We start from the raw sequence: 13,166 nt of genomic DNA on the forward strand, positions 1-13,166 counted from the left end.
CATGACCTTTTCCTTTCAGTTCCTCTGAACTCTCTAATCTAGCCAGATGCTCACTTGTAACTCCTGATGGCCGGGACCAAAGGTTCCCAGCATGACATGGGACCAGATCACAGATAGTAAGGCAGTAAGTGCATAGAAAGTCTCCATGGCCAAGAATGCAGGTGTTGGCCATTTGCTCCCCTGTTCCATCGCTCCCGTGGGAAGATGGACAGTTCCTTGTTTTCAGCTGTACCACTGCAGGGCGTGCAGTGCAGCCTGAAATGGGGTTTACTTGGTAGATGTAAGAAGAAGGTGGGAGAATAAGTAAACTTGTTGAATCCCCTTTGAAAGTTTATTATAAATATTGCTACCGTTTGTTGAGTATCTACTAACGTGCTAGAGTACTGTTTGTATTCTAGTAATAACATGGAACTCTTTGTATTCTGATAATATTAGCTAACATTCATGGAGTCCTGGTGGCGCAGTGATTAAGAGCTCGGCTGCTAACACCAAAAGGTTGGCGGTTTGAATCTACCAGCTACTCCTTGGAAACCCTATGGCACGCTTCTACTCTGTCCAATAGGGTCAGTATGAGTTGGAATCAACTCAACAGCTGTGGGTTTGGTAATGTCTATTAAATGCTTACTATATGCCAGAAATTATTCTAAATGTACAAAACCTTACTTTGCTTAATTCCCATAGTAGTCCTAGGAATTAGGTCCTATTATTATTTCCATTTCATAGACTAGGAAACTGAGGCTTAATTGTTAAGGTCATACAGCTGATTAATGAAAGAGCTCTAATTTAAATACAGCACGGTGATACCAAAACTTTGTTTTCATTGTTATGATAATTAGGTCTTTCATTGTGACAGAAGGATTTTCAAGGGTAAATCATTGTAGGTGATACATCAAAATAATATAGCAAGCTATCAAATTGTTCTACTGTAGTAGCATCTTTATATGGTGAATAAAAAGAAAAAAAATTTTTTTTTTTTTTTTAATGGTGAATATACTGTTGGAAATCACTTTCCTCGGAGGCCAGGGTTAAAAATTAAACAGCTTATGTTTGAGTGCAAATTAGTGAGTGAAAAATAATTGTTCTGCTTGAATGAGGGAGAGATTTATTAAATAAGAGAAAACAAAGCACAAACCATAAAGGAGAAAGATCGATACATACTATCACATTAAAATTAAAGGCATTGAAGAATAGAGTTTTCCTAAAAAAGAGGACAAACTACTGACTGGAAGAACTGAGTATAGCTAACCCCTCCAAAAAAAAAACAAACCCACTGTTGTCAAGTCGAGTCGATTCCGACTCATGGTGACCCAATAGGACAGAGTAGAACTGCCCATAGGGTTTCCAAGGAGCACCTGGGGGATTCGAACTGCTGACCTTTTGGTTAGCAAGTATTCTGAATACATAAAGAACGCCTACAAGTTAATGTGAAAAATGCAAACAATCCAATAGAAAAAAGGGTAGCCCTTTTTTAGCCAATAGAAATCCATTTTTTTTTTTTAAAAAGGGCAACCCCAGTGGCTGATAAACAAGAGAGAAGATGCTTGACCTCATTAATAATCAGAGAAACGGAAATTAAAACCACAATGAGATACCATCTCATATCCACCATAATGGCAGGAAAGAAGTGTGACAACACCAAGTGTGGAGAGGAGGGGAGTCATAGCTCACATGCAGTGCTGGTGACAGGACACCTCCATACAACTCCTTGGAGAGAATTTGGCAACGTCTAGCTACGCTGAAGATGTGCAGACCCTCCCAGCCAGTGGCTCCTTTTGCCTGTATTTGCCATGGAGAATCACTGCCACCTGTGCACCACGAGGCTTCTACAGGAATGTTGCTAACAGTGTGTTTGTAATATCAGAAAACCAGAAGCTTCCCAATGTCCATAGCAGGAGAATGGATAGTTGTGGGAATTGATCTAAACAAATATTATTTAAGAGAGAAAATGAACTACAGCAATACTTACCAACACAAGTAACCTAAAAATAAAAATATAATGTTATGTGAGTAAAGAAAAAAAAAAATTGCAGGATAATGCAATATGATACACCTTATGCAACATTTAAAAAGCATGCAAAGTAAGACAATATATTGTTAGTGATGACCCCCATAGGTAGCAAAAGTATAAACCAAAAACAAAAACCAAACCCAGTGCCATCGAGTCAATTCCGACTCATGGCGACCCTATAGGACAGAGTAGAACTGCCCCGTAGAGTTTCCAAGGAGCGCCTGGCAGATTCAAACTGCCAACCTTTTGGTTAACAGCCATAGCACTTAACCACTACGCCACCGGTACAAATGCAGACGTGATAAATGCAATTATAGGCTAGTGGTTACCTCTTGGGAAGAGGAAGAGACTGTGATCTGGGGTGGGTACCCATAGGCTTTCAACTATATTTCAGATATTTTACTGGTGGGCGAATGGGTGTTTATTATATTTTTATATGTATCTTTTTATATGTCTGAAATTTTCAATGTTAAAAGTACTTCTGTCACCCCTGAGCCAGTGCTGAGATGTCATAAGTGCTCAATAAACATTCTTCAAGGGCAAAGGAAATGACTGGAAAGCCAGTAGGAGACGCAAAGGCTGTTGTTGCATTTCGCACCCCTTTACCCTTAGTGCGTGTGTGCCTGTGTGTGTTTAATGAACTGTTTTAAGGTTTGTTATAAATAGGTATGAGCAGCCCAGTAGAGCTGGTTAACATTTAATAAAACCCATTTGTCAGTCTTACCATGTGAAAGAGCCTCAAAGTTATGACTGCCAGTCTTGAGGCTTGCTAGCTGTGTATCAATGAGCAAATTATGTAGTCTCAGCTTCCGGTTCTGTAAATCATGGCCAGCACTACAATGTTGTGAGGCTTCAGAGAGAGAGTGTGTGTCAGGCTAATTTGATGCCTACAGCCGTGTACTCAGTACACACCGTTATTAAATCCGAGTATTTTGGGGCTTTTTTTCCCCTATCTATACCAGCTCCCCTCTCTCTGGTCTATGCAAGCAGCACAGGAAAGAGAGATTTGCATTAAGATATGTCATGGACCTGGTAGCTGTAGGGAGTGATTGTGTTTGCATTGTGCTCCAGGTGTTTACAAAGCACTCTAGCACTGGTGGTTTCATTTGCTTCCTGTGAGGTGGACGGAGCTGACGTTCTTACCTCCACTTTACCAAGAGGGAACTGAGGCCAAGGATATGAAGTTAGGATGTAAAGCTCCGGCATAGCTACTCAGCACCAGGGCCCGCCGGACCTTAGCATCTCAGACGCACAGGCTGTTGCCTTTCTCATAGAACAGTTGGTAATTTCTTGTCACCTGGCCAGTCAAGTACAATGATTTGGGTTCAGGAGAAGTACTGTCTCTGAGTTGGCTTTCATATCAGTGGGATTTCGTTCCGATCAGCTCACGTTTTCCAACTTTCCTCCCCAGTGGCTGGTGAAGCGAGCCATAGAAACAAGAGAAGAGATGGGTGACTACATCCGCTCCTACTCCATATCCCAGTTCCAGAAAACCTACAGTCTCCCAGAGGTCAGTGTTCTGCTTCCCTTTTCTTGTTCATCTGAGAACATGAGAGCACACTTTAGAGGGTCCCCGGGAAGGAGCAGCTATAGGCTCAGGTGGACAGAAGGGGTGCTTCCCCCCGGTCCACCTCCTGACACACTCCCTGGCTTGGCATCTCTGCCCCTACTGGGCCTCACCCAACTATTGAAACTGGGCCACCTTATTTGTTTGAACTGCCTTTTTAAATAGGCATTGACTTTAAAACCCTATAAATGTGTCCTTTTTTGTCTTTTATTTTTTGAAATAATATTCTTTTTTGGAAAATAAAGGTCTTTCCCTTCCATCGTAAAAATAATAGATTCTAATTGTAAAAAATGTGGAAAATACAAAGGCATACTAAGAAAAGAACAAATAGCACCCATAATCTGATCACCTAAACCAGAAAAAGTAACCCATTGCTGTTGAGTCAATTCGGACTCATAAAGACCCTGTGTGACAGAGTAGAATGCCCCTTAGGGTTTCCAAGGAGCTCCTGGTGGATCTGAACTGCCAGCTTGTTGGTTAGTGGACGTAGATCTTAACCACTGCGCTACCAGGGTTTCCATCTGATCACCTAGCCAAGCACTATTACAGTTTTAGTGTAGTTCTTTCATATTTTTGCAGGTGTTTTCCTATGGTTGTGGTCACACTATATGTGTGATTGTGTTTTCCTTCTTCACTTTATCTTTTTAAAATTATGATCCATTTTTAATGTCTGTATAAGCTGCTGTGTTACATAGCATCATTTAGTTAATATTCTACTCTCTACTAGGCTTATATCATCATCTACTACTTTTTGTGTAATTTTCTCTGTTCCTCAGAGGTTATTTTTCTGTTGGGTTATTTGGGTGTTGGGGAGACAGGCCTTACCCTCTCTCATTCCCAGATTTAACGGGGCTGGCATTAGGAGCTGCCCTCTGAAACTGGGGGTGATGCTTTCCAGATGTGTGCTTTCAACAAGCAGGAATTGAGGGCAGAGTGGTGGTTGGGAAGTTCTGAGAGATTCTGCTGTGATTCATTTTATTAAAAAATTTAGCTATTCAGGCAAGTGTTTGGAGAGACCAACAGCCTTGTGACCACAGCCTTGGTGGTTCAAGTCTTGTTACTACAATTTCCTGAGTATGGAACACAAGTTCCTCCCCAGCTTTTGCACATCTTTGTTCCACCTTAAGTGCTCCCTGCCCATCTGTCTGCACGCCCTGCTCCTGGCCATGCCCTCTCAGGACTTCCCACAAAGCGAAGGCTATGGCTCCCAGCATCACTCATCTATTCACTGTGGCATTTCTGAAAGTGTTGCTAAAATTATTTCAGAGCTTGTCTTCCACAGAACTCTCGTTATGTGGGATGGTAAGACGTTTCCTACCATGTATCTTGTCAGTTTGTCATACTGTGGTGCCTTGCATGTTGCTGTGTTACTAGAATTTTTGCCACTGGTATTTCAAATACCAGCAGGGCCACCCATGGTGGACAGGTTTCAGCAGAGCTTTCAGACTGAGACAGACTAGGAAGGGCCTGGCAGTGTACTTCAGAAAAAATTGACCAATGAAAACTTAAGCATATATCGCACTTTGGAGAGTGATGTCTGCGGTCTTAAACGCTAGCAAGCGGCCATCTAAAATGCATCAATTGGTCTCAACCCACCTGGAACAAGGAATAATGAAGAATACCAAAGGCACAAAATAATTATGAGCCTAAGAAACAAAAAGGACCACGTAAACCAGAGACTACATCAGCCTAAGACCAGAAGAGCTAGATGGTACCTGGCCACAACCGATGACTCCCCTGACAGGGAATTAAACAGAGAAACCCTGAGGGAGCAGGAGAGCAGTGGGATACAGAGCCCAAATTCTCATAAAAAGACCAGACTTAAGGGCCAGACTGAGACTGGAGGGATCCCAGAGGCCATTTACCCCAGACCTTCTGTTACCACAGAGCAAGAACAATTCGCAAAGCCAACTCTTCAGACAGGGATCGGACTGGAATAGGGGATGGAAAATGAGACTAGTGAAGAACAGGCTTCTTGGATCAAGTCAACACATGAGACTATGTTGGCATCTCCTGTCTGGAGGGAGATAAGAGGGCAGAGGTGGCCAGAAGCTACCTGAACGTACACGAGGAGAGAGAGTGGAGGGAAGTACTGTGCTGTCTCATCAGAGGGAGAGCAATTAGCAGTATATATAGCAAGGTATATGTAAATTTTTATATGAGAGACTGACCTGATTTGTAGACTTTCACTTAAAGCACAATAAAAATTAATTAAAAAAAAAAAAAACTTTGCATATAAAATTGATATACAGCCGAAAGATGAGCCTATCAAGCTGGAAGGCACTCAAGACACAACTGGGGAAGAGCTGCCTCCTCAAAGTAGAGTCAGCCTTAATGACATGGATGGAGTTGAGCTTTCAGGACCTTCATCACTGATGTGGCATGACTCAAAATGAGAAGAAACAGCTGCAGACATCCATTAATAATCAGAACATGGAATGTACGAAGTGTGAATCTAGGAGAATTGGAAGTTATCAAAAATGAAGTGGAAGGAATAAAGATCAATATTCTAGGCATTAGTGAGCTGAAATGGACTGGTATTGGCCATTTTGAACAGAACTGTCATGTGGTCTACTATGCCAGGAATGACAAATTGAAGAGGAATGGCATTGCATTCATTGTCAAAAAGAACATTTCAAAATCTATCCTGAAGTGCAACACCGTCAGTGATAGAATAATATCCATACTCCTATAAGGAAGACTAGTTAATATGATTGTTATTCAAGTTTACTCACCAACCACTAATGCCAAAGATGAAGAAATTGAAGATTTTTACCAACTTCTGCAGCCCGAAATTGATCAAACATGTAATCAAGATGCATTGGTAATGACTGGCAATTGGAATGTGAAAGTTGGAAATGAAGGAGGATGGTAGTTGGAAAATATGGCTGTCTTAGTCTTTTAGTGCTACTGTAATAGAAATACCACAAGTGGATGGCTTTAACAAAGAGAAATTTATTTTCTCACAGTAAAGTAGGCTGAAAGTCCAAACTCAGGGCATCAGCTCCAGGGGAAGGCTTTCTCTCTCTCGGCCTTCTCATCAGTGTTCCCCTGGACTAGAAGCTTCTCTACGCAGGGACTCTGGGTCTAAAGGACCCGTTCTGCTCCCGGCACTGCATTTTTGGTGGTATGAAATCTCCTACTCTCTTCTTGCTTCCCTTTCCTTTTATCTCTTGTAAGATAAAAGATGGTTCAGGCCACACCCCACAGAAACTCCCTGGATCAGGGCTGTGAGCTTAGTAAGGGTGTTACAATTCCACCCTAATCCCCTTTAACATAAAATTGCATAAAAACATAAAATTACAATCACAAAATGGAGGACAACCACACAATACTGGGACTCATGGCCCAGCCAAATTGATACACACATTTTTTGGGGGGTATAATACAATCCATGACAACGGCCTTGGTGATAGAAACAGTGCTGGAGATTGCATGATAGAATTTTGCAAGACCAATGACTTAATTGCAGATACCTTTTTCAAAACATAAATAGCAACTATACATATGTACATTGCCAGTGGAACACAGAGGAATCAAATCGACTATGTCTGTGGGAAGAGATGATGGAAAAGCTCAGTATCATCAGTGAAAACAAGGCCAGGGGCCGACTGTGGAACAGACCATCAATTGCTCATGTGCAGGTTCAAGTTGAAGAAAATTAGAACAAGTTCAAGACAGCCAAAGTACCACCTTGAGTATATCCCACCTGAATTTAGAGACCATCTCAAGAATATATTTGAAAGGGCAGGGCCAAGATGGCAGAATGGCCAGATGCTTCCTGTGATCCTTCTTACAGCAAAGAACTGAAAAAACAAGTGAAACGATTATATTTATGACAAGTTAGGAGCCCTGAACATCAAAGGCAAAGTTAGAAAACAGACTGAGCAGCACAGGGAGGGAGAGACGGTTCAGAGCGGAGAGGAGTTACCAGACCTGAATCACCAGGATACTTCAGGCACCATTCCCAGGAGCAGCTGCAGCAGGCTGGTGGTAGCGTTCGGCTGCAGTTTCCTCAGGGAGAAGCAGCCAGCCACACAGCCCACTCACACCTCCAGAACCAGAGAAGAACAGTGCTCTCGGCAAAAGCTCAGTACTTGCGTATATTTTACCGCACCTTCAGCCTCCAAGCTGGGTTTGGTGGCTGTTGATTGCCCTGGATCTGAGATAGGCTCTGTTGAGTGCCTGCAGCCATCCTCCTGGCCTTGGAGTAAGAATATATTCAAAATTGGGGGAAAAGATAATTTGCCAGCTCCACTAACTGGGGGAGCTCAGGACAGAAGTGGCTCCTGTCCAAGCATAAATGGTCCATGGACTTTGAATACCTTTCCACCCTGCAAGGACATGTGTGGGCCTGTTTCAGGGGAATAGGCCATTGTTGCCAGACTGCAACCATTTCAGCTGTGTGGAAAAGAGGTGGGTGTTTGATATTTGCCACCATTTTGCCTATTAAATAGGGTCCTCACCTACCCAGATCAGCGGCCTAAGGACTGGTGGCTCCTCTCAGGTCACCCAGCCACCCATTACAGGGGTACAAGGATAACTGGTACCTCCCAGTCCTTACAACCAAAAACTTTGGATGCCTGTGGTCCGTTTGCAGAACCCACCCACCTGTACACTGTAGGGAACAGGGACGCGCTTTTCTCACAGACATTTGGGGGACAGTTCTCAGCTCCCTGCTTTGTTCAGAGTGTGATCCCCTGCTGCAACCAGGTACCGGTACCTACACCAATCACCCCTGCCTCTCTAAAACTGTAGGACAGAGCCTGTACCACATACTTGATGATCAGCTACTTGGACACCTGAGCTGAATTCATATAAGAAAAGTGAATGGACTCCTAGACTGATATACCTGATAACAGCTCTAGCCATCTGAGGACAAGATGTCAGAGCTCCAAAGGTGAAAATAACCAACAAACCCATCTAGGCATATCAAAACAAAACAAAGCTAGAAGCCAGGACACAGTAAGCAAACATAAAATAAACTAATATAATAACTTATATGTGGCTCAGAGACAGCAGTCAGTATCAAGTCACATAAAGAAACAAACCATGATCGCCTCAACAAGCTCTCAAAACAAAGAATCAATGGATCTCCTGGACGAAGGTGCCTTCCTGGAATTACTGGATGCAGAATTCAAAAGATTAATATACAAAGCTCTTCAAGACATCAGGAACGAGATTAGGAAGGAGATCAGGCAACATGTAGAACAAGCCAAGGAACACACAGATGAAGTAGCTGAAGAAATTAAAAAGGTTATTCAAGAACATAATGAAAAATTTAATAAGCTGCGAGAATCCGTAGAGAGACAACAATCAGAAATTCAGAAGATTAACAAAAAAATTACAGAATTAGACAATAGAAAGTCAGAGGAACAGAACTGAACAAGTAGAAGGCAGAATTGGTGAATGTTAAGATAAAGCACTTGGCACCAGTATATATGAAGGAAAATGAGGTAAAAGAATTAAAAATGAAACCTTAGGAATCATGTGGGACTCTATCAAGAGAAATAACCCACGAGTGATTGGAGTACCAGAACAAGGAGGGACAGCAGAAAATGCAGGGAGAATTGTTGAAGATTTGTTGGCAGAAAACTTCCCTGATATAGTGAAAGATGAGAGGATGTCTATGCAAGATGCTCATCGAACTCCACATCAGGTAGGTTTTAAAAGAAAGTCACCAAGACATAATCAAAGTTACCAAAAGCAAAGATAGAGAATTTTAAGAGCAGCTAGGGATAAACAAAAAGTCACCTACAAAGGAGATTCAATAAGAATAAGCTCAACTACTAGACAGAAACCACGTAGGCAAGATGGCAATGGGATGACTTATATAAAACACTGAAGGAAAAAAATTGCCAGCCAAGAATCATGTATCCAACAAAACTGTCTCTCAAATATGGAGATGAAATTAGGACATTTCCAGTTAACAGATGTTTAGGGAGTTCATAAAAACCAAACCGAAACTACAAGAAGTACTAAAGGGAGTTATTTGGATAGAAGATCGATAATATCAGGTATCAACCCAAGACTAGAACAGGAGACGGAGCAATCAGATGTCAACCCAGACAGGGAAATCAAAAAAATAAATCAAGATAAAAAATGCTCCCGACAGGGAAACTGCAGTGTTATTATGTAAAATAAGACAACATTAAAACAATAAAGAGGAACTAAGAAATGTAGTCACAGACCTTTCATATGGAGAGGAAGACAAGGCGATATAAAGAAATAAAAGTTAGGTTTAAACTTAGAAAATTATGGGTAAATATTAAGGTAACCACAAGGGAGACTAACTGTCCTACTCATGAAAATAAAATACAGGAAAAAAATAGAGACTCAGCAGAAACAAAATCAAAAACAACGAATAAGAGGAAAAGACAATATATAAAGATAAACTACTCAGTACACAAAATTAAGTGGGAAAAAGAAACTGTCGACAACACACAAAAAAAGACATCAAAATGACAGCACTAAACTCATACCCATCTATAATTATGCTGAAGGTAAATGGACTAAATGCATCAATGAAGAGACAGACAGTGGCAGAATGGATAAAAAACATGATCTATCTATATGCTGCTTACAAGAGACACACATTAGACTTAGAACACAAACTAAAACTCAAAGGAAGGGAAAAAATGTGTCAAGCAAACAACAGTCAAAACACGGCAGAATTGGCAATATTAATTTCTGACAAAATAGACTTTAAAGTTAAATGTACCATAAAGGATAAGGAAGAGTACTATATAATAATTGAAGGGACAGTATACCGGGAGGATATAATCATATTAAATATTTATGCACCCAATGACAGGGCTGCAAGATACATAAAACAAACTCTAACAGCACTGAAAAGTAAAATAGACAGCTCCACAATTACAGTTAGAGACTTTAACACACCACTTTCAGTGAAGGACAGGACATCCAGAAAGAAGCTCCATAAAGACACAGAAGATCTAAATGCCACAATCAACCAACTTGACCTCATGGACATATACAGAACACTCCACCCAACAGCAGTTAAGTATACTTTCTTTTTTAGTGCACATGGAACATTCTCTAGAATAGACCACATATTAGGTCATAAAGCAAGCCTTAGCAGAATCCGAAACGTTGAAATAGTATAAAGCATCTTCTCTGACCACAAGACCATAAAAGTAGAAATCAGTAACAGATAAAGCAGGGAAAAGAAATCAAAGACTTGGAAACTGAACAAGACCCTTTTCAAAAAAAGACTGGATTATGCAAGATATTAAGGATGGAATAAAGAAATTCATAGAATCCAATGAGACTGAAAACACTTCCTATCAGAACCTTTGGGACACAGCAAAAGCAGTGTGCAGCGGTGAATTTATATTAACAAATGCACTCATACAAGAAGAAAGGGCCACAATCAAAGAATTATCCCTACAACTTGAACAAATAGAAAGAGAACGACAAAAGAAACCCTCAGGCACCAGAAGAAAGCAAATAATAAAAATTAGAGCAGAATTAAATGAAATAGAAAACAGAAAAACAATTGAAAGAATTAACAAGACCAAAAGCTGGTTCTTTGAAAAAATTAACAAAATCGATAAACCAAACTGACAAAAGTAAAACAGAAGAGGAAGCAAATAACCCGAATAAGAAATGAGATGGGCGCTATCACAACAAACCCAAATGAAATTAAAAGAATCATATCAGATTACTATGAAAAATTGTACTGTAACGAATTTGAAAACCTAGAAGAAATGAATAAATTCCTAGAAACGCACTACCTACCTAAACTAACAGAAACAAAGGGAGAACAATTAAATAGACCCATAACAAAAGAAGAGATTGAAAAGTAATCAAAAAACTCCCAACAAAAAAAAAGTGCTGGCCCTGATGGCTTCACTGCAGAGTTCTACCAAACTTTCACAGAAGAGTTAACACCACTACTACTAAAGGTATTTCAGAGCATAGGAAAGGACGGAATACGCCCAAACTCATTCTACGAAGCCACCATATCCCTAATACTAAAACCAGGTAAAGACTCCACAAAAAAGGAAAATTACAGACCTATATCCCTCATGAACTTAGATGCAAAAATCCTCAACAAAACGCTAGCCAGTAGAATTCAACAACATATCAAAAAAATAATTCACCACGACCAAGTGGGATTCATGCCAGGTATGCAGGGATGGTTCAATATTAGAAAAACAATTAATGTAGTCCATCATATAAATAAAACAAAAGACAAGAAGCACATGATTTTATCAGTTGATGCAGAAAAGACATTTGACAAAATTCAACACCCATTCATGATAAAAAACTTGCAGCAAAATAGGAATAGAAGGAAAATTCCTCAACGTAATAAAGGGCATTTATACAAAGCCAATAGCCAACATCACCCTAAATGGAGAGAGTCTGAAAGCATTCCCCTTGAGATCGGAAACCAGACAAGGATGCCCTTTATCACCAACATTGTGTTGGAGGTCCTAGCCAGAGCAATTAGGCTAGATAAAGAAATAAAGGGCATAAGGAAGAAGTAAAAGTATCTCTGTTTGCAGATGACATGATCTTCTACACAGAAAACCCTAAAGAATCCTCAAGAATACTACTGAAACTAATAGAAGAGTTCAGCAGAATATCAGAATACAAGATAAACATACAAAAATCAGTCAGATCCCTCTATACCAACAAAAAGAACATCAAGGAGGAAATCACCAAGTTAATACCATTTACAGTAGCCCCCAAGAAGATAAAATACCTAGGAATAAATCTTACCAGAAAGGTAAAAGACCTATACAAAGAAAACTACAAGACACTACTGTAAGAAACCAAAAGAGACCTACATAAGTGGAGAAACATACCTTGCTCATGGATAGGAAGACTTAACATTGTAAAAATGTTTTACAAAAAGCAATCTATAGATACAATGCAATTCCGACCCAAATTCCAATGACATTTTTTAATGAGATGGAGAAACAAATCACTAACTTCATATGGAAGGGAAAGAGGCCCCAGAAAGAAGAACAAAGTGGGAGGCCTCACTGTGCCTGATTTTAGAACCTGTTATCCTGCCACAGCAGTCAAAAAAGCCTGGTACTGGTACAACAACAGATACATAGACCAATGGAACAGAACTGAGAATCCAGACATAAATCCATCCACATACGAGCAGGTGATATTTGACAAAGGCCCAAAGTTAGTTAAATGGGAAAAAGATAGTCTTTAACAAATGGTGCTGGCATAACTGGATATCCATCTGCAAAAAACGAAACGACCCACACCTCACACCATGCACAGAAACTAACTCAAAATGGGTGAAAGACCTAAATATAAAATCTAAAACAATAAAGATAGTGGAAAAGAAAATAGGAACAATGTTAGGAGCCCTAATACATGGTATAAACAGTATACAAAACATTACTAACAATGCAGAAGAGAAATGAGATAACTGGGAGCTCCTAAAAATCAAACACCTGTGCTCATCCAAGGACTTCACCAAAAGAGTAAAAAGTTTACCTATAAGCCATGCCTACAGACTGATAAAAAGTTTTTAGCTATGATATTTCCCATCAGCATCTGATCTCTAAAATCTACATGATTCTGCAGAATCTCAACTAC

At 40.2% G+C, this 13,166-nt stretch overlaps 1 protein-coding gene across 2 annotated transcripts in view; it reads left to right on the forward strand.

Annotated features, from left to right (window-relative positions):
- Positions 1-13,166, forward strand: part of CCDC93 (coiled-coil domain containing 93) — a 142,294-nt gene that overhangs the window by 17,398 nt on the left and 111,730 nt on the right. For both annotated transcript variants that reach the window (XM_049889190.1, XM_049889189.1), the window contains exon 5: positions 3,420-3,518. In XM_049889190.1, coding sequence (XP_049745147.1) covers positions 3,420-3,518 — 99 coding nt within the window. The remainder of the gene's footprint in view (positions 1-3,419; positions 3,519-13,166) is intronic.

Source organism: Elephas maximus, chromosome 6 (genome assembly GCF_024166365.1).
Source record: "Elephas maximus indicus isolate mEleMax1 chromosome 6, mEleMax1 primary haplotype, whole genome shotgun sequence".
Lineage (NCBI taxonomy): Eukaryota > Metazoa > Chordata > Mammalia > Proboscidea > Elephantidae > Elephas > Elephas maximus.